Here is a 20,534-nt window from a genome sequence, read left to right on the forward strand (position 1 = left end):
CTCAAACGAGACGTGTGTAACCGTGCGCACACGGCAACTGGTGTCCACCGCATCGAACCCGGTCGCACGTTTTTGCCATTTAAAATCAATCCAACAGCGTCATCGCGCGATCACAAACATTGCCCGGTGAAGCTTGACGGGTTGGAGATTGGTGACTGGCGCTATTTCTTCACTTGATTCCGCACCTCAATGAATAGGTGGTGGTGGTTGTATGTGTGTGTGTTTCTGTGCGTACTAATAAGATCTTGAACTTCATTTTCGAACGCTTACTGGTCGCAACTGGAAGGAATAAGTCATCCGATATGTTTAGTTAGAACAGGTATCTTTTTTCTACAAAGAAAATACGAGAAATACTTTGATTTGAGATTCGTTTCTAGTTTATCTTTTGACGGTAGTCCATTAGTACAATTAGCAAAATGACGGATAAACACTGCAAAAAGTGACTTGAATACGTCAATGGACATGAAGCAGAAAACAAGACGAAAAATGGGATCTCAAATCGTGTCAGATTTATTACTTTGTTCTTAAGATTTCTTCATTGTAATTCTTGTTGTTTTTTAACTCTTGGTTAAAGATAAGATATTAAAATCTCCATTGTTGTACACCATAGTGCAGTAGTTTGTCGTTGAAATAGATTACACTTACACTTACACTTTTATTAAGTTCAAATTTCTGTAAGATATTCAATTTTTATGTTCGATTCAATGCAGACGTCACGGTCCGGTTCAATTTCTTGTTAGTAAAGAAAAAAGCTCTTACAATATTAAAATCCTCTTAAAAATCCCACCAGTTTTCCCCCCAATGCGAACATTTTCTTCTCCCTTCTCGTCGCATTAAGAAATACTTTCTCCGAGGTAAGCATCTTAGAACGGTTCCCAAAACAATGGTAGCAAAAAAAACAACAACCTTCACACAGTGGCAAATTTTCATGGAAACCTGCTTAGCGCATTGACGCCCAAGTATCGAGTTTAAGTAAACACACTTTAACCTCCACTTCCCGTGCCGTCGCCCAAGGAAATGTTTTGCGTCCTCCACAGCATGGAGGAGCAGCAGTCAGCCGAACTGATGCCGAGAATGTGCATGCAATTTCATGACACCCGGTCGTGTTAAAATGTTTACATTACAAGTTGGCGAAAAGCGAGAAAAAACGGACACACACAGGGCAAACATTTCTGCTTTAAGCTTCTGCTACTTGCTAAATATATATATTTTTTTTATCTGCTCCCCATAATTGCCATTCCGGTGGTCAATGTTGTTGAAGGAAGGTTTGTTGTCGGTGTAAATGTAGCTCACGTGAGAATTGTTCGTATGTTTCCCCCCCCCGTTTTCTTAAAACGAATAATCAAAAGAAATGAAAAACACGATCAATGTTGTACCGAAATGGAAGACGCGCTGTACGAATGCCATTTGTGGTATTTCCATCTTCTTGCGTATTTAGCAACTTATGAACGAGGCCGAACGTATATCGTGGAGTTTGATTAGCATTGGGATGGGTTTTTATTTTCCGCAAAAAGCCGCACTATATGTCGTCGGACCCGGTTTGGTCCTCTGTAATCGTCCACTCGTGTTCGGATCGGGTGTGCCAAAAAAAAAGTCAAGGTTGATAGACAAATGTTTGAAAATCGAGATATTTCTGCTAACTGATTGTGTATACATGGTCCCCTCCTTGGTAGACTTTATAAGACCATCACGATCGGTCAGACACGTGCATCGAGGGATCCATCTTCTAGATGGGAGCAAATTTGTTTAGCTGATTCGAAAGTTCCTCTCGAATTCGGTACAGGTGTGAGATGATTTGTAAATAAACAGCATGGACAGAGTGGAAAGTACCTGATCTAGTCCCGTCTGAACTCTGGAGTGTTTCATTTAAATCTTGCTGCAAAACACAAGATCGTACAGATTGCGAAATATTAATTTTCCCCGATCGTAGCACGTAGCAGAGTGAACCAGCTCGTGTATCGGAAGGAAGTGAAGGTTAACTACTGCTTCCCGGGCATTCTTGCGTGTTAAGACGACGACCATTTTACCATCGGCCAGTGTGGGTTCGATGGGGCGTTTGATGTCGATAGTATTACATTGATATGATCATCAAAGTCCATTGGCTGCATGTTCTATGGCAGGCTTGATCGTTCTGTGCTATAAATAATAGTCGCCTTCGTTTGTTGATCTGCCCCGAGGCGTAGAATTTCCAGTGTGTACGTGTATGGAGTAGTTTCGATTCCACTTGTTGTGCGGTTGCAATTGCGACGTCCATTTGCAGTGTACATCAGTGAACTCGAAAGCATATTTTTGGTCCAGTTTGGTTCTAAAATCTTCGTGCTTTAATATATAGTCACTTTGAGGTTGACAGAAGCCTTTCATCTGCATGAGATTTATAGAAGTAAAGCTGTAAATGAATATTTGTAAAGTGTATTTCCTGGCTGTACTCGTGTTGCGGGTTAAGTGTACAGTTGAGATTGATAGAAGTAGAAAACGACAGCGACCCAAGGAATGACTCGGTGCATTGCGATTGACCAGTGGCAACCGCTAGTTCTTTCCAGAAATGATTTGCCTTCCCTGGCTCGCCGCTTGATGGTGGCCTGCTGAATAGCTGCATTCTTTAGTGGAATCGATGGATCAACAGCAAAAACGGCAAACCGGTTAGCTGATCGTGTTTTAAGCAGAAGCAAAGGGAGGGAAAAAACACCCTTTACATGGATCTTGTTGATTGTTAGTATTCTTAGCCCTGTACGAAATGCTGTGCCCTGGTACGTTCTGCTCACACGGAAATGCGCGCTCGTGACGGAATGCAATCGTGCGCTACAAGCGGGTTGGCGCAATTGCAGTGCTTTGCACGTTGTCCGGGAGTTTGCGTTCTTTTTTTCGCCTACAGAGTTGGGAGATTAATTTATGTCGATAAAGGAGCAAAGACAAACACACAGACGGGGAGGGATAAATAGTAAATCCAGCCCAAGCTCTCGTCCAGCTGGTGGATGGACAAACATTGTCGCCAAGAGGGATTGGAGACAGGAGATCAGCTTGATCAGCTTGAGTATGGCTAGCGTGAAAGAATATAAATAAATAAATTAATTAATATGATATCTCGTTGCATTTGCCAGTTACATTGTGGGCGTTGGGTTTTTGGGGAAGGGGGGGGGGGGGGGGGATGGTTTTGGAGGACCGGAGAATCGTTCTAGGTGGAGAAACACGCTTGAAGCAATATCGCGATCGATAGCATTTAGTTACAGGGGTATTACAGGGTTTGCGCATTGAACTAACAAAATTGACAAACGATTGTTGGAATTCTGTTCAAGTTTCACTACAAGATGTAGAGATAAAACTGAAATCGTTTCTACTTTCTGGATCATTTTCGAAAGGTAGCTAATTCTAACATTTCAGCGACTGACATACTTGAAATTATAACCTTTCGTTAAAGACGAGAAAGCTTTGCACAGCTTAGAAGGCATAGAACGTGCGTTCTGTTCTTGTTGAACCGGAATAAGTTGTTGTTGATCGTTTTTATTGGACCTAATTTCTAAGTTGAAATTGATTCTGCCAAACAGGTTCTGCAAAAGTTTGACTAACATTTCGTGAGGTTTTTGAATGTGTAATTTGAGAGAACTTTGAGCAGAGTTTCTTTCAACTTGTTCTAGAAGCTGAGAAAAGTTCCAGATCTACCTCCATATATTCTAGATTGATTAAAAAATCCGGAAATGACTGCAAATTTTGCCATTTGCCACAAGATTGATTCGAATATTAGACTCAAACATCCGACTTAAAATCATTTCATTATTTGATCAAATATACAACATTAAATAGATAAATACAATTTTGCCGTATTAACCCATCCACAAAGGAACCAATCGTTAGTAACTAAAGGCGCTCCGACTGTCGTGTAGTCAAGTGGAGACTTTTGTTCTGTTGCGGTATGCAACACCAACCTGCGTTAATCGCAATCCATCATCGCGTCTAGGGGCGCGAGCTAAACATCTCGACGGTTTATTGGCTGGTGGGAATGTAATTTAACGGCGCATGACGTCGGTAGATGCGCGACACGGTTATACGAAAACCAGATAAAGATCGGAGGGGGAGGAGGAAAAGAGGGAGGTCACGAAATTAACCACCCAAAACTGCCAAGAGGCATTTGTATAGGAAGAAGAAAAAAAAACTTCAACAGACACACCACGCCGCTATCACGTGCAGGAATGGGTTGGCGTGCCAAGCAACGTTTTGCGCCTGGCGGATATTTATTTTCTTTGCTCCACGTATGTGTGTGTGTGTGTGTGTGTGTATGTGAGGGTGTGTTTTTTTTATATCATCCCCTTCGAACGTTCGAACACGCTTGATAGAGAGACAACCATCGTCGGTAGACGTGCCAACCGTGGCCAACTCACATACAGGCGACGAACGCTTGACTGAATGGTGCGCGCCATACTGCGAACACTTGTTGCCGACAGCGTAATGCCGCCACACACACACACACACACACCTATTTGGCCACTTTGCGCAGCGCCAAGACGTTCGGGTGCCGAAGGGGTGGATAGAGATTTGGGGATGAAGGCGGTTGAACGTGAAAGACGGTTCCATGCGCAAGCCAGACGCGTTAGCGCAGCCGATTGGGGGGGGGGGGGTTGTGTGGGTGGTACACCGGATCGCTGAAATTCTACGCCTGCAACAAGGCGCACACAAAGCGCGGCCGCATAATGCGGAAAAGAAAGACAGCGAATATATAGTTGGTGGAAACTTTTGCGATTGATGATGGGCCATGGTCGGCCGACCGGGGGTGCCACCGTGTGTGTGTGTATATGTGTGTTTGGGTTGTAGTTTTGGTTTTGTTTTGCTTTTTTCATTCGTTTTGTTCGCGAATGTGCAGGGCGCACATTGAGCCGATGCAGGCAACACGTGAGCGTTGTTTGATGAGCTACGCCAGCGGATTCCGTTCGTTTCCGCATTACGAACCAAAACGACAGCAAATTCGCTGTGTGACGTGTTTGTGACCGCTGTTTGTTGCTGTTCACAATATTAGCAAATAGTGGCACGGAAAGAAAGGCGGATGATCGGGTTACACGTGATGAAAATTTTAACATGAAAATCATTTATTTATTTCATGTGCTTTCTGAAAATTTAAATCCAAATAAAAAGGTTCTATAACTAATTTATTTATTTTGTAATAAAAACATAAATTAAACAAAACAACTATGCAGTGTTCTATCGGGAGGGATCGCTTACACAAAGCCAATCCAACTGTGCTGCACTTGCACACCGTTGCCGGCTGCATCCCTGTCACTGCACCACCGTTTGTTGTACTATGCGCGCGACAGTGAGACGACCATCGGGGCGACACTTGCCGATGCACTACACACGCGAGTGTAACCTTCGATGAGTTTATTGACGTTTTGCGTTGCGCGTTCTTTTGCGCTTGGCTACCCGTTCGTTGGTTGGATGCCGGATCTCGAAGCACGATGCACAAATCTCGAGAAATTTCACACGATCGTGTGTGTCTGTGTCCCGTGGACATGACGGGTGGGGCGGTTGTGGATGAGAATAGTGAATCCACAATGGTGCGTCACGTTACATGCCGTTTTATGACTTTTGTGTGCAGTAAGGTACAGGTTACAGGGCCAGAAGGGGATGGCAATGAAACCGTCGGGAAGACGGGCATAGGCAGGGCAAGAATGTGCAGTTGCACATACGCACACACACAAACCGCTTCCGTCAAGATGGTCGTTTGGCACTTCCGGATCGTTTCTCTGGCCAATTGGTGAACGTGCCGGTGACTATTATTCCACATCGTACGGCAGTAGGATTAGAAGTTTGCAAATGGTTGTTTTCAAACCAAAAAAAAAACCCCTCAACGAACAGACCCAACGTTCGAATGGCGGAAGTGTTTGATTCAAAAGAATGTAGATGGCTGCGGTTGGCTGGTTTTACGCTTTGAAAGCAACAGGTTGTTTCGAAACGCGACGAACCAACATTCCTGCATTGGCATGGCCCTAACGGGCAGAACCACGCAGTTAGAATGAGCAACGAAAACGGTTCCAATGGACGTCGTTTTTTTTGTTTTTTTGGCGCCTAGTACTTGATCACGTGTTTAGTGAAGTGTAGTTACTGCTCAATAATACCACAAAAACAAAAGCAAAATAATGAATGAATCAGATAAATTCTACCCCCTTGTTTGCATCACAGTGAAAACATTTTACGCGTTTTTTTTTGGGGGTGGATGCTTCTAGCATCTTCTGCGCCGCGCCTTTTGCTATTTTCAAACCGTGTCATTCGTGAAGTATTTGTTTTTTTGCCCATTGCTTTATTTTTAATTTTAGCACAATGCCACAATGACTGACGTGTTTTTGTTTTTTTTTTGTTTTTTGCTTTCGTCCCGATGGGTTTTGCATGATACGGCAGTTCGGTTTAAATCGAGTAGTTCCGAATGAGCTTCTCGTGGGAAGTGTTTGAAGAATTAGGATGAGGGGAAAAATAGCTTAAAGAAAGGTTGTTGAAGTTTATCTTTTTATGCTAAATATGTGGCTGGTGATGGTTTCCTATATTTTAAGATTAATGCCGCCTAACCAATTCTCATCGTTGTGGTCGTTCATCTTCGACCGGCAATCTTCGATGTACGTACCAAAGAATGAAGAAATATTAAGATAAAAAATTCCAATATTACAAAAAGCTTTTCTCAAAAATATGCTTCCTCGTCTAAGCTTTAACTTGGCTTAAAATAAATGAATTAATTATTGCACAATAAAAGGAAGTTGAACCACCCTGTGTCCTCGTCATTAAGATGCAGCGTGGCTCTTCGCTGCAGCATGCGATGAAGCGCCAGGTTTTTGGTTGTTTTTTTTTTCGTTAGATGGCAACGCCCGCATTCGCTTTCGTAAGAAATACCAACAACCCGCACAGGAAGACACAGCAGGTATTGTGGGGTTCGGCAAATCGTGTCCGTTTTAATGTCGCTGTGTAGTTCACCGGTAGCAGGAGCCGGTTGGATGGGTCGGATGAAGGCTTACCGATGGGCCCCCTGCCGTTGGTCACGTTTGTTGGCATTTGCTCAAATAGTTTGTTGTTTTTTTATTGTTACCTTTAACAACTCTCGTGTGTCTGGTGTGCCGGCATCATTCCTAATCTCACTTGCTGTTACGGATGCTTCGGAATGGTTAAAAATAGCTGCATACACGAGGCAGGACCGGCAGTACCATTCGATCCGCAACCTGCAAAAACCGTCCAAAAACATACACACACATACACAGGATAATATAAACGATCCGTGTCCGTATGCCGGATGGAAGGCAAAACTCGATAAACTGGGTATCGTTCGCTTTGGCGTGGTTTACTCTACGTGGTCATTGTTGAAGATAGGCAATTATTACCCCTCAATAGCCCATAGTTCGACGAGATAGGTGTGACATTTACGATGCAGGGAGGCAACCATTGCCCAATCTTGTAAATTACAATTACAATTACAGTCCGCCAATATAGACGTACAAGCACAGCAGAGCACATGTGGTTCTCTTCAGTGTAGAGTAATAATCCGAAATCCCAGCAACGCTTATACTGCGTATTCCCCACTCTAACAGGTTATGGGCCCAGACGGATATAATTATCCCGGGAAAGTTCGATTGTACAGTGAAGAAAGGCTAGTTTTGCTACAGGAACGTGCGCGTCGGTTTTTGTGTGTTGTACGGCATAGTGTGTGAAACGAAATGGCGGAACCCAGCAAACTCTCGTTTGCAAAATTGAACAATTCGAACTACAGCACATGGAAGTTTCGAATGGAAATGCTTCTCATCCGTGAAGAAACATGGTATGTGATCGCTGATCCAAAACCGGAGTCACCACCGGAGAAATGGGTCAAGGACGATCGCAAGGCGCGTGCCACGATGGGGCTTTGCATCGAGGATAACCAAGTGAATTTGGTAAAAGACATAGCTTTGGCAAAAGAGTTTTGGGACAAATTGCGTTCGTTTCACGAGAAGACGACTGCAACGTCGCGAGTGTCGGTGCTAAGTAAAATCTGTGACATGAAACTGATCGAGGGTGGCGATATGGATAAACATTTGATGGATATCGAGAGTTTATTTGATAAACTCACAATAGCGGGTCTGGTGCTTCAGCCAGAGCTACGAGTCGCAATGATTCACCGGAGCCTGCCGGAATCATATGGTGGGCTGGTGACCGCATTGGAGAGTCGCCCGGATTCCGAATTAACGGTGGAAGTCGTTAAGTCGAAGTTGCTCGACGAAAGTGAGCGAAGAAAAGATCGATCAGGGAACACCAGCGAACTGAAGGCCATGAAGGGATACGTGAAACAAAGCCACAAAACAGTGTGTTACAAGTGCGGTAAGCCGGGTCATCTAAAAAGGAACTGTCGTTTCAAGGAACAAAAACAAAATGGCTCCCGCGCGGAGTGTAACAGTATGTGTTTCTTGTCTGGCTCATACCAGACAAATGGGTGGCTGATCGATAGTGGTGCGAGTTGCCACATGACCAGTGATAAGAAATTCTTCGAAAAGCTTGTTCAACAAAAGGGTCCTAGCGTCGTTTTGGCCGATGGGAACATTACCGAAGCAAGCGGTATTGGTTATGGAATGGTGCGTTGTGTTGGTGCAAATGGCGGCGTCATGAACATTACGTTAAAAGACGTCTTATATGTTCCGACGTTGGCAACAGGGCTCATTTCAGTGGACAAAATGGTTGCCAGTGGATACACAGTGATTTTCAAATCGAATGGGTGTGAGGTCAATGATACGAACAATAAGCTAATGCTTAGATGTGAACGCAGTGATTGCTTGTATGGGTTGAGGTTAGTTGAAGTGTCCAAAATGGCCGAGAAAAAGACACACAATACAAATTGCAAGCACACGTGGCATCGTCGATTTGGCCATCGCGATTTATGCGTCATCCCGAAAATATTGAACGAGACACTGGCTACCGGAATGAAAATCGTGGACTGCGGTGTTCAGGAATCCTGTGAAATTTGCATCAAGGGTAAATCAGCGAGAAATCCATTTCCAAAGGCATCGGAAATAAAATCGGCAAAGGTGTTGGATTTAATACACACAGATCTATGTGGTCCGATGCGGACAACAACGCCAGGAGGGAAAAGGTACGTCATGACTATGATAGACGATTTTTCACGTTTCACTATCGTTTACTTGCTAGAGAGGAAGTCTGACGCTGCAGAGAAAATCAAAGAGTATGTGCGCTTTGTGGAAAATCTCTTTGCTCGGAAGCCGAGAATAATACGATCCGATGGTGGAGGCGAGTACGTCAACGACAATTTACGTATTTTCTACGCAAAGCAAGGCATAAAGGCACAATACACAACAGCTCATTCACCGCAACAGAACGGTGTGGCAGAGAGGAAGAATCGCTCTCTAGAGGAAATGGCAACCTCGATGCTCCTTGGCGCAGAGCTTGACAAACGGTACTGGGGTGAAGCGGTTATGACAGCAGCATACTTACAGAACAGATTACCTACGCGTTCTATAAGTACGACCCCGTACGAGAAGTGGTTTGGAAGGAAGCCAGAATTAGGACATCTTAAGGTGTATGGTTGTCCAGCATACGTACACATTCCAAGTGTCAACAGAGGAAAGTTTGACAGTAAGGCGAGAAAGTTGATTTTTATTGGATATTCTGATGAGCACAAAGGATATCGTTTCGTGGATACAGAAACGAATAAAATCACAATCAGCCGGGACGCAAAATTCCTGGAGGGTGATGGTGCTACGACCAATGCGAAATCAACTGAAAGGAAATTAAAGAAAACGCCTGTAGAATCAGTGAAATCAGATACTCAAGGCTATTCTCCTTTGGATAGTGTCGTGGAAAACTACATTACATCGAGCCCAACAAACGAAACCATAGAGGAGGAAGTTGCGGAGGAGGCGAGCGAAGACAGTCTATTTTTCGATACGACTGAAGTTGATGAAGCTGACGATCTGACGGCTTCATTGGAAGTAGACAACACCGATCAACTGGGAGAAGGTGACGTGACGTCATTAAGACGTTCCAGCCGTGTAAATCGCGGTGAACTGCCGAGTAAGCTGAGCGACTTTGTAGTGGGAGTTGCAGCGCACACGGCAGAGGAGCCAACATGCTACAAGGAGGCGATTTCGAGTGCAAATCGTAATTCGTGGAAGCAGGCGATGGACAGCGAGATCCAATCGCACAAGCAGAATCAGACTTGGGAATTAGTTCAGCTTCCCGAAGGGAAACGAGCATTTGGCAGTAAATGGGTCTACAAGCAGAAGCGCAACGAGTCGGACGAGATCGTGCGGTACAAAGCACGGATAGTAGCCCAAGGGTACAACCAACGATATGGAGAGGATTACGATGAAGTTTACGCACCGGTCACGAAGCATACTACTCTCCGCACATTGCTGGTGCTAGCTGGTAAGAAAAATCTTTATTTGCAGCATCTGGACGTACGTACTGCTTATCTCTACGGAGAGATAGATGAAGAGATCTTCATGCGTCAGCCCCACGGATACGAGGTTCCTGGAAAGGAGGAGTTAGTGTGTCAGCTGAGAAAGAGTATATACGGACTGAAACAATCTGCGCGATGCTGGAACGAGAAGCTCTCGGGTGTACTGGGAGAACTGGGGTTCGTTGCAAGTTCTGCCGATCCATGTTTGTTCACGCGGGACAGAAACGGTGAAACGGTATATATTATTGTATACGTTGACGATATTCTTGTAGGTTGTGAAAACAAGAAAACTATATCAGGAGTGTATGAGGACTTGAAAGAACATTTTGAAATCGTTTGTCTCGGTGATGTAAAGTTCTTTCTAGGGCTAGAAGTTCATAAGGAAAACGGTGTTTACAGTATCGGGTTAACCAATTACATCAACAAGCTAGTGAACAGGATAGGACTTAGCGATGCGAAAACTGTAAAAACACCAATGGACCAAGGTTATTTGAAAAATGTGAATGAAAGCGAATTACTAGAAGATAGTACTAAGTACCGATCTGTGGTGGGAGCACTATTGTACGTAGCCGTTTGTGCACGGCCGGATCTTATGACAACAGCTACGATACTGGGAAGAAAGTTTAGTGCCCCAACAGAAAGTGATTGGGTGGCAGCCAAGCGTGCTGTTAGATATCTTAAAGGTACCAAATCTTGGATGTTAAAGCTAGGTAATGAGCACGATAGAATCGACTGCAGTGATTTAGTCGCATTTTCCGATGCGGACTGGGCGGGAGATTCTTCTACGCGAAAATCAACAACTGGTTTCGTGGTATATTTCTCAGGAGGAGCAGTATCCTGGGCAAGTCGTCAGCAGGGCAATGTTACACTATCCACTATGGAAGCAGAGTACGTTGCATTGGCAGAGACCTGCCAAGAGGTATTGTGGTTACGCCGCCTTCTAGGTGATCTAGGAGAAGTCCAACGTAACGCAACAATAGTGAATGGGGACAACCAAGCTTGTCTTTTGTTTGCTCGTTCAGAGAAATCTAGCAAGCGCTCCAAGCATATCGAAACGAGACATCATTTCGTGCGGGACCTATGTCAACAGGGAGATATTGAACTAAAGTATTGTCCTACGGATCAAATGAACGCGGATATATTAACAAAGCCATTAGGTGCAGTAAAACACCATATGTTCGCGAGTAGTTTGGGGTTAATATAGAAAACAGTTGAGGAATACTAATTGAGGAGGAGTGTTGAAGATAGGCAATTATTACCCCTCAATAGCCCATAGTTCGACGAGATAGGTGTGACATTTACGATGCAGGGAGGCAACCATTGCCCAATCTTGTAAATTACAATTACAATTACAGTCCGCCAATATAGACGTACAAGCACAGCAGAGCACATGTGGTTCTCTTCAGTGTAGAGTAATAATCCGAAATCCCAGCAACGCTTATACTGCGTATTCCCCACTCTAACAGTCATGTCGGTAAGATTCATCCAATGGAAAATTCTCAATCCGTTCGCAACATTATTTCTGCGTTTCTTGAGACGAAGGCATCGTTGGGGCCGATGTGGCTTTTGCTAAGGGGTGGCACTGCGGTGGAGGCGCCAAGTGTCCATAGCTAAACTTACTCAGCAAAAATACGGCCGTGCTTCGGTGGTTGATTCTATTTTTCGTTTTCCGATTCGGAGGAAAGAAAACAAAAAAATAAAACGAGTGCATGTGTTCACACGAGCGGATACTAAAAAGGGGGCTGATGCTTTAGTGATGTCGTTGATGCGTTTTGTAACGATGTTATTGATAGCTGACTAATGAATTTGGCTTGCTGTACAGTAGATAATCCCGTACAAATATTTAACAAGAAGGGGAAATTTTATCGTAGATTTTAAAGGATTTACATTAGAATAATTGAAGCATATTTATCTTCATATTATCTTAATTTTAAATTTTTATTTCAATTTTAATTCATGGATCTGGTTCTGAATTCTGATTCAAGGATATGAATCGGATTGAATCCTTAATCCGAATGAATGACTCCGAATCTCTACGAATAAAATCTTTATCTTCAATTGCAATTTCAATCTTTGTCTTGTAAAAGAAAATGTTTGTTTAGGAATTATTACGAATGTAAATAACAAAATAGTTACTAAAAACTGAATCTAAAAAATGAATTTGAGTAGAAACCGTTCTTGACAGTTGTAGGTTGACAGTTTTTGGCAAGAGTTCATAATCAAGAAATGTGTTATGGCAGATGCTATAAAATAAAAAAAACACATAATATAATGAATTTATGGAGATGGATGCATATATAATCATTAGAGAATCTTTCCAGATTCGTGAATCTTTTGAGAGTTGATTCATGATTCTATGACTCTATGACATGATATGGCTCTAGTAGTCGATAGCCCTGGAGGAGTTGTTGTGGGCTTGAATATGGTTGAGGAGGGAACTTCTCAGGTTTATAGAGGGTAGTGTCCCACTCAACAAAAACAAGAAGAAAAGTCTCATGATTCGAAAGAGTCTTCACAGTAAATTCGCAAGATTGACTGTTATGAAAAAATTTTATGAAAATCAGAACTAGTTTATATTTTTGCTAAAGTTTTTAAAATCAAAATGAACCATCTGCAACCATTTTCCAAAGCAACACTTTCGCCTATTTCTTTGTTTTTAGTTCTAAATTTACCAAACTTCGAATACGCTTGACAATACTGCTGGGCGTTGCTAATATTAGCGATGCGATCTTCCTTTGTTTTTGTTTTTGTACGATGATAATATGAAAATTGATGCCTCTGCGGTACGTGGTTCAGAGTACATATTTTTAACTGTACAAAATATTCAACTTAGCGAGATTGTTTATTTCGAGCTTCAAATAATGGAACGCTAGAAGAAATGCGAATGATATCCGTAAATATGTTTTCAATTTAAATATTTTTATTCTTCCCGATCATCACTATTCACCATTCTGGAGATGTTTGGAGCTAAATTCCAAATTGAAAAAAGAAATTCATTCAGTAAAAAAAAACACATTTACGTTGAACACATTCTAGCCGCGTGTTGGCTGGAACGCAACATATGAATCCTGTGTCACGTTGCGGACTGTGCGTCTATTTGCATCACAACGTTTCCTTCCAAAAGGATTAATGCCCAGCCTGTAATGCCAGCCATACGAACCATTTAGATGCCGGTCAATAGAGGTGCGCGAAAACATGTGATAATTTGTGTTGTAAATGTGGCAGCCCTGTTTTATCCATGTGGTTTGGAAATGGTGCTCGTTTGCCAGCATTAACAACCGTTCGATGGGCAACCAGTAGGGCTACACGCGGAAGCATGGCCTTTATCGTGCCCCGGGCCCGATAACACTTCTTCTGCGTTTGGAAACGGGCAAGCATATTTTAAAACATGCCGCCGAGCATTCGTTCGGAGCACGTGGTTTGCAGCCGTCCAGCAAAATTAGTATAATTTATTTCCTACCACTTCTGATTACAATTGGAAATGGTTCACGTTTTCAAGCTGCGGGAGCAAAACAATCTGTCAGCAAAAGAAAAAAAACAACGGGGCAAAGTAAATCAACATATCCTAAGAGCAGAGGTTTCGAAGCGATTGCGATGGAGGGGGATTGGGTAGGAGGGAAGGTGTCGGTGATAGGGGACGCAGAGGAGACGCATTCACATTAACTGGAGCACGCGCGAGTTCACGTGTTAGCCCTCCAGTTGTCCTTGTGACCTATTGTTTTGCAAGCTTTCTAGTGATGGGAGCGGGTGGGATGCTGGTTGTCCGAAGGATCGTGTCTTTGAGCAAGGGACAAAGGAAGCAATATCGATCGTCAATCTCATGCTGTCGAAAGTGTGACTCGAACACTGAGTCACGGATGCATGATGGCGGCGGTGTGATGGTTGAGCTAATGTTATGGCTAGTAGCACGTCTGCTGTTTTTTGAATTCTCACGCTCGCACGCTACTCACGAGGCAATATCGCGTGGCTTCATGATATACCGGTTTGACGTCGCGATAGAACAACCTAACAACTATGTGATGAGCTACCCTGACCTGAAGTCCTTGGAGATAGGGTTACTTTTCTTGGTGTTAAGGGATTTGGGTTTCGTCTCAAATAGTTTATAGGAAAATTAATAGCTCATTAAATATGGTTTGAAAACAAAATGTGATACAAACCGTAGCAAATGATATGTTGTCGATTGATTCGCCGCTGACGAAGAACACTTCGGACATTGTTTGAACGTACAGTCAAGTATGTGGAGAAACTACTTGACACGGTGTCCTGGTTCAAATAAGGGACAGCACCATGCAGCTCATCCACTATCAGGATGATATGGTTGTCGGTAAAACGTGTGCTAATTAATGTGCGCTTATTAGCGCGAAAGGGTTCAACAGTATCCAATCGTTGGCTTGGCTGTGTTACAATGTAACACTCGTATCCGCTACCCCATACCGATGGGTCATCAACCGCTCTAGAGCAACTCGGCCGCTGCATTACAAACTCGATGAAACGTTGCATTAGTCATTCTCGCACGGTTGCACGTCTTTCGCATGTACGATCAGTGGCTGGAAACTCCGACGGTACCGTGTTCAATCATCGCCAACCCTTGGCTGCATGCTTATGATCTCATCTCTTCATCGACTCATCATCATAAACGTCGCATGGTTTCCTGTTTCACTGCAACGGTGTTCGCTTTTTGGTAGAAGCATGGTGTAAATCACCGTTTCCATTAAACACTAAGCTTACTGTTGGCTCTCGGTGTGCGGTCAGACGGTAGTCGCGGAAGACACAGATTGAATTAAAGCAATGAATAATGGGCAAACGAAAGCAGTAGAGAAAAAAAAAACAACCAACTACGGTACACTGGCAACTCTATTGTAGACCGATAAAGCTTTTAAAAAATAACAGCAACCGAGGGAGAGTTTTAGATGGGCACATGCAGCGAGCAGAATAATTTTAATGATTTTCTATGTGGTGCAGGTTGAAAGTATGGGTTACTATGAAACACCGGTTCATACTTTGACCTTCATGGGATGCAGCTTGATGCAACATTGTAATTTAATATGCAAACCCATAATGTAGCTGTAGCTTTGCGTGCGTGTGATAGGACGGGCAATTGGAGGAAAAGTTCGTCTATAGAAACCTTAACCGATAACCTTTTACGATACATTTTTAAACCGGCATTTGGTGAGCTTTATTTAATTAAAAAAGTTTTCTCTAAGCCATATTTATATCATATTATTTTTAATCTATTGTAAAAATAAAACTTTAAGTGAAGTTATGGTTTATAAATAAATTTATCCTAAGCACAATATTAATCTTTTACCTTTCATTTGCTCGTTTCAGTGAGGCTGGTGGTCCTGGATATACGTACTGTGGTGAGCCTGGGTTGAACTTTTCCGCCAACAATACCACCTACAGTGAAGATGATGCTGATTTTCCACCCGGCCGGCGGGGCAAAACGTCACGGGTAGGTTCAAGACTGGTCAATTTGTTTTTTCATTGTTTCGTTCATCATATTTGTATCATGGTTGAGGATTTAAATAGCGCTAAAGAGTCGTGTGGTTTAGTCTAACATATAGCAAGTTCTATTTAATTTTTTTGTACAAAAACCATTTTTGTTTCAGTTGCATTAGGAAGAGTATAAAAGAGTAAGTTCACAGTTTTTGATTGTTAAACTTCTAAACTTCTCAAAAGAACTTCTTTCATCGTTAGCTAGCTTAGAATAGAGCTTAATAATTATTTCTTAGTATGGAAAACGTGCAAAACGTGCTATTTGGTATGAAAACGACACGTGAATGTTTTAATGCATCAATAATTATCCCGTGCTATAAAGATCCCATAATCAGTTAGTTTTTTTTTATTGCAAACACTAGAAGCGTAACCGTAACGTTGATAACGCTTCTAATTGGCACATGGAGTTCTAGTTCGTTATCATAGTGGTATGTTAGTTTTAACGTACAGCACAACCACGATCAAACGCAACTCGTCAAACTTTAATCGATGTACAAGTCACACCTCGTTCTGGTCTGCCAATCGTAACTAATTGCACCCGTTCCGTTCACTAGATACTGCACGGCACAAAGGTCTTTGCAAAAAGAAGAAAAAAAACTACTTCATTTCATAGGGCACAACAGCACGGCCGTCACGTGACATGACACGGGAAATCAATTGAATGTATGAATATATATACGGACGGAACGGATTTCGAATGGATGTCGATTGGACAGGCGAGTCGATCGATTGGGTTTAGGATTATGCGAACGAATAAGAAATTGTTATCCTGTTTTTGTACTTCCCGAGGAACGGTGCTAGAGCGTGACTTGAATTGTTTATTGCGTTACTTTACATATTTGCGAACGACAATGGGTTATGTTTGATAACTGTTTGAACTCACATTTTGCATTTAATTTATTGCAACTAAGTATATTTAAAATGTTTAACCATTTTGTTTTGTTTTGGTTTTTTTCTTTGCAGCAAGATCCATTGTCACATCGGATCATTGAAAAGCGTCGCCGTGATCGTATGAACTCCTGTCTGGCGGACCTTTCGCGACTCATACCGCAGCAGTACATGCGCAAAGGTCGGGGTCGGGTGGAAAAGACGGAAATTATCGAAATGGCCATACGGCACCTGAAAAATCTGCAAAATCAAGAGTGCGGTCGGGAAACGTCATGCGCTGAGCAGTACCGTCTCGGCTACAACGAATGCCTGACTGAGGCGGCTAAATTTATGATGCGTGAACGTGGCGAAGAGATGTGTTTCCGTATGGTGGCACACCTGAAGGAACATTGCAACGAGATTATGAAGGGTAAGTGTGTGTTTGGGTGTGCTTTTAAATGGACCAGGTGGGGGACTTTTTTTTCGTAAGCAAACAATTTCACTTACCACCCATCGTTTCCTTTTTGGCGTTTCTAGGTGAGCTGACAAAGTCACGGTGCGGTGGCGAACTTGCAAACGGTGGTAGTCCCATCTATCTGGCCAGCGGACAGCTGGGTCATTTGCGAGAAATACTAACCTGCCCGTCGGATCTCGAACACAGCAGCAATGACCATCATGATGTGAAGGATCTAAGCTTCCGTAGCGCAACGAGCACAAGCAGCAGCAGTCACAGCAACAATCCACCGCAGGCCGCCGTCATTACGTCGACTGCACCGAGCATTGTACAGCATCTGGACACGTCGAGCAACCATTCGACGCAAGATTACGATCCACCTTCGCCGCCGGCACGCATGTGCTCTAATGGTGGTGTCGGTGGGTTGCAGCAGGACACGAACAACAACATCAACCAGCACGAGGGTGTCCTGCGTACGATCCGTATGCGAAAGTTCTCCGAGCACGCGTCGCCCGAACATGAACATAGTCACAATAGCTACAAATTTAAAAACTACATCCAGCAACGGTTTTCGCAGGACACGCACGAAAATGGACATGGAGCGGACTTTGACCGCAGTCCCGTGTCGTTGCACGAGGACCAACATCTGCATCAACATCCACATTCGTTGCGAGCTTCGCCGCTGACCAATGGTAGTAGTGGAAGTGTTTCGGGCGCTGATTCTAAATCTTCCAGCACGAGCACACTGACGGGGAAATCGTCGACGGTAGCATCGTCCTCGGATGAGCCACTGTCACTGAAGCGAAAGCTACCGAACAGCGGCAGTAGCAATGGGACAGAGTCACCGGCAGCTGGAGGTGGTTCGTTGGAAAATGGAATCCATCACCATCATCAGCAGCAGAACTCTTCCGAATGTGCACCAATGGAGAAGAAATTAGCGCTCGCCAAGAACGGTCATTCGATGGTTGCATCCTCATCCGTTACGCCACTTCCAGCGTCTGAGATAAAGCACGAACTGCTAGCGTCGATCGGTGGTAACGGTGCGGTGGTAGCTCTCGGGTCAAACACGACTCCAGGCTTTGCCCATCAACATCATCATCACCAGCAGCAACAGCAGCAGCAACATCATCACCACAGTTCCTACCATCCGGTGCCGATCTTTGCCTGCCATACGCAGGGTTTCTATATTCCGTTGAATGTAGATTATGAAACGCTGCTGCCATACCTGAACGGGGTCGATCTGCTGAGCAAAAGCTTCCTTCAGATGCCTCCACTGCATCCGATCAGCATCAGTGTGAACTACACTCCGGCCACACTATCCGGCAGTGGCAGTAGTTTACTGATGAAGGCATCCACTGTCAATGGTCTCAATTCGCAAACGAAAGCCAAGCTGGTCGAAGGCATCATCAACGGATGTTAGGAAGGGTGAACCATAGCGGAAAGGGGGCAGGGAACACCGGTCACATCACGAACAGTCCCAATCGGTCAATCCCGAATGTTAACCTCAAGCTCCAGAAAGCTATACACAGACAAACTTGAGAAGTTGAGAGTGCATTTTCTTGTTCGTGGACATTTAGGTATCCCCCTGTGTCGATGTCGTCGAAGGTGTGTTTTGTGTAGCTGTACTAGAATAATTAATGTTGATCGTACGCAGCAACCAGTCAGGGATGGATGGCGTTAGAGAGCGAAGATTAGACGAAATGGGAAACAATTATGATACTATGTCAGGTCGTATCAGTGGGAGAACGTGTAACAAAACTAATCAATACCATTGCTGCAGAAGCCGTTTGCGCAGCTTCGTATAAGGTAGTAGACACATATTTAAACTCAGGTAAACAGTCTCCCTCTCTTTTCTGTGCTGGAGTACGTACATGTACAATTTGATGTTAGTAGATTTGCAAACGTAACTGCGTCCCCGTACTGTCCACGTCCTTTAAGTGTCTACTGGATTGAAGCGACGAAACGAATGCTTAATGAGAATGAGCGAAGTAGTTGCAAAGCAAAACGTTTCCTAATCTTTACCGCTAAGCTGGAATCACTTGTAAGGAGAAGATGCGATGATTCTCACTCACAATAAGTCGTGTCAGGATTAAAGAAGAAAAGAAACGATTCCCATTACTGTAGCAAACGAGAAGGATTCGTTCGTGCGTTTACTTATGATGTAGCCAAAACAAAAATGATCGTTGTTTAGATAACTGTGAGGAATGAATGAGTTAGGCAGATTTGATGGTTTTCTTTTGTGTTTGTTTTCCAAATGCCATCATCACCCCAACTACCACCACCAATAAACACCACAAGCACCGCCTAGTCCTTTTTCCCTTTGTGAAGCGCTCTGTACGGAGCAAAACATGATTTTTAACGTCTAAAGCACACTTTATTAGTTTCTTCTACCGTTTATAAACTGCTCCATAAACTTTCTTAACCGAGGACAAATAATCTGTGATACTGGTGGGGGAAAAACAAATAGGAAATTGTGAAGGAAAACTCCAAGCCGAAATGTGCAAGTGAACAAAAAAGAAAACTGTGCCGTTGCTAAAACAAAAAAAAAACATTACATAGTGTGGATTGTAAATAGGAACAAGTGCAAGAACATAGGAAAGACGTAAGAAATTCGCAATACCGTGCGAAGCATTTGGTGGACAACTTACCGAAAAGACCATGTGTGTAAAACAAGTGATAGAATGAGAATGAGCAAACCAGACCACAAAACAAACAGGGTAATTTTGTTGTGTATATTCCTGCGAGTTTGTAAAGGGGTAAAGGGGTGTAAAGCGCAGCATTGGATAGGTGAAACGATACGAAGAGCGAGGTAGCAATGGATTACTCCTTCCCACCCACATTTCTGCCATAGTTGGGAAGCAACCAGCACCTCTACCAAAATGTCGTAAACAAAAAACGGTATACAATTGTACGTAATACAAACACGGATTTTGTATAAATCACATACAGTTAGTTCTGAGGTGTCTTTTTACTTTTTTTAGCCTTTTTTATACATTATACCGAACCACACAAGTATCTGAAAAGAAAAACAAAACAAAAACGCCCAAATACAAAGAGAAAAATGTGCAATGTGAAACCATCAGTTTGCAAAATGAGGAAGTGGGCGAAGTGAAACCGCTTATAAAGTGGACATAAAGCATAATATCCATATACATTTGCGCGAAAAAAAGCGAGCAAAAATATAACACTGTATAAAACTGAACCAATGTCTTTTATGATGTTTTTTTTTGTTAATTCGTTGAGCTATTTTGAAGGTCCGAAACGAATATGAAATAATATATGTATTAGCTTAAAAGTTTTTATTTTCCT

General features: G+C 43.2%; 1 protein-coding gene across 1 annotated transcript in view; it reads left to right on the forward strand.

Annotated features, from left to right (window-relative positions):
* LOC125766547 (transcription factor cwo) overlaps positions 1 to 20,427 on the forward strand; it is a 30,897-nt gene extending 10,470 nt beyond the window's left edge. The window contains exons 2-4 of the mRNA XM_049432598.1: positions 15,737 to 15,860; positions 16,868 to 17,201; positions 17,309 to 20,427. Of these exons, the coding sequence (XP_049288555.1) occupies positions 15,737 to 15,860; positions 16,868 to 17,201; positions 17,309 to 18,645 (1,795 nt within the window). The 3' untranslated portion in view covers positions 18,646 to 20,427. The remainder of the gene's footprint in view (positions 1 to 15,736; positions 15,861 to 16,867; positions 17,202 to 17,308) is intronic.
* Positions 20,428 to 20,534: the final 107 nt, after the last annotated feature.

Source organism: Anopheles funestus, chromosome 2RL (assembly GCF_943734845.2).
Source record: "Anopheles funestus chromosome 2RL, idAnoFuneDA-416_04, whole genome shotgun sequence".
In the NCBI taxonomy this organism is placed as follows: Eukaryota; Metazoa; Arthropoda; class Insecta; order Diptera; family Culicidae; genus Anopheles; species Anopheles funestus.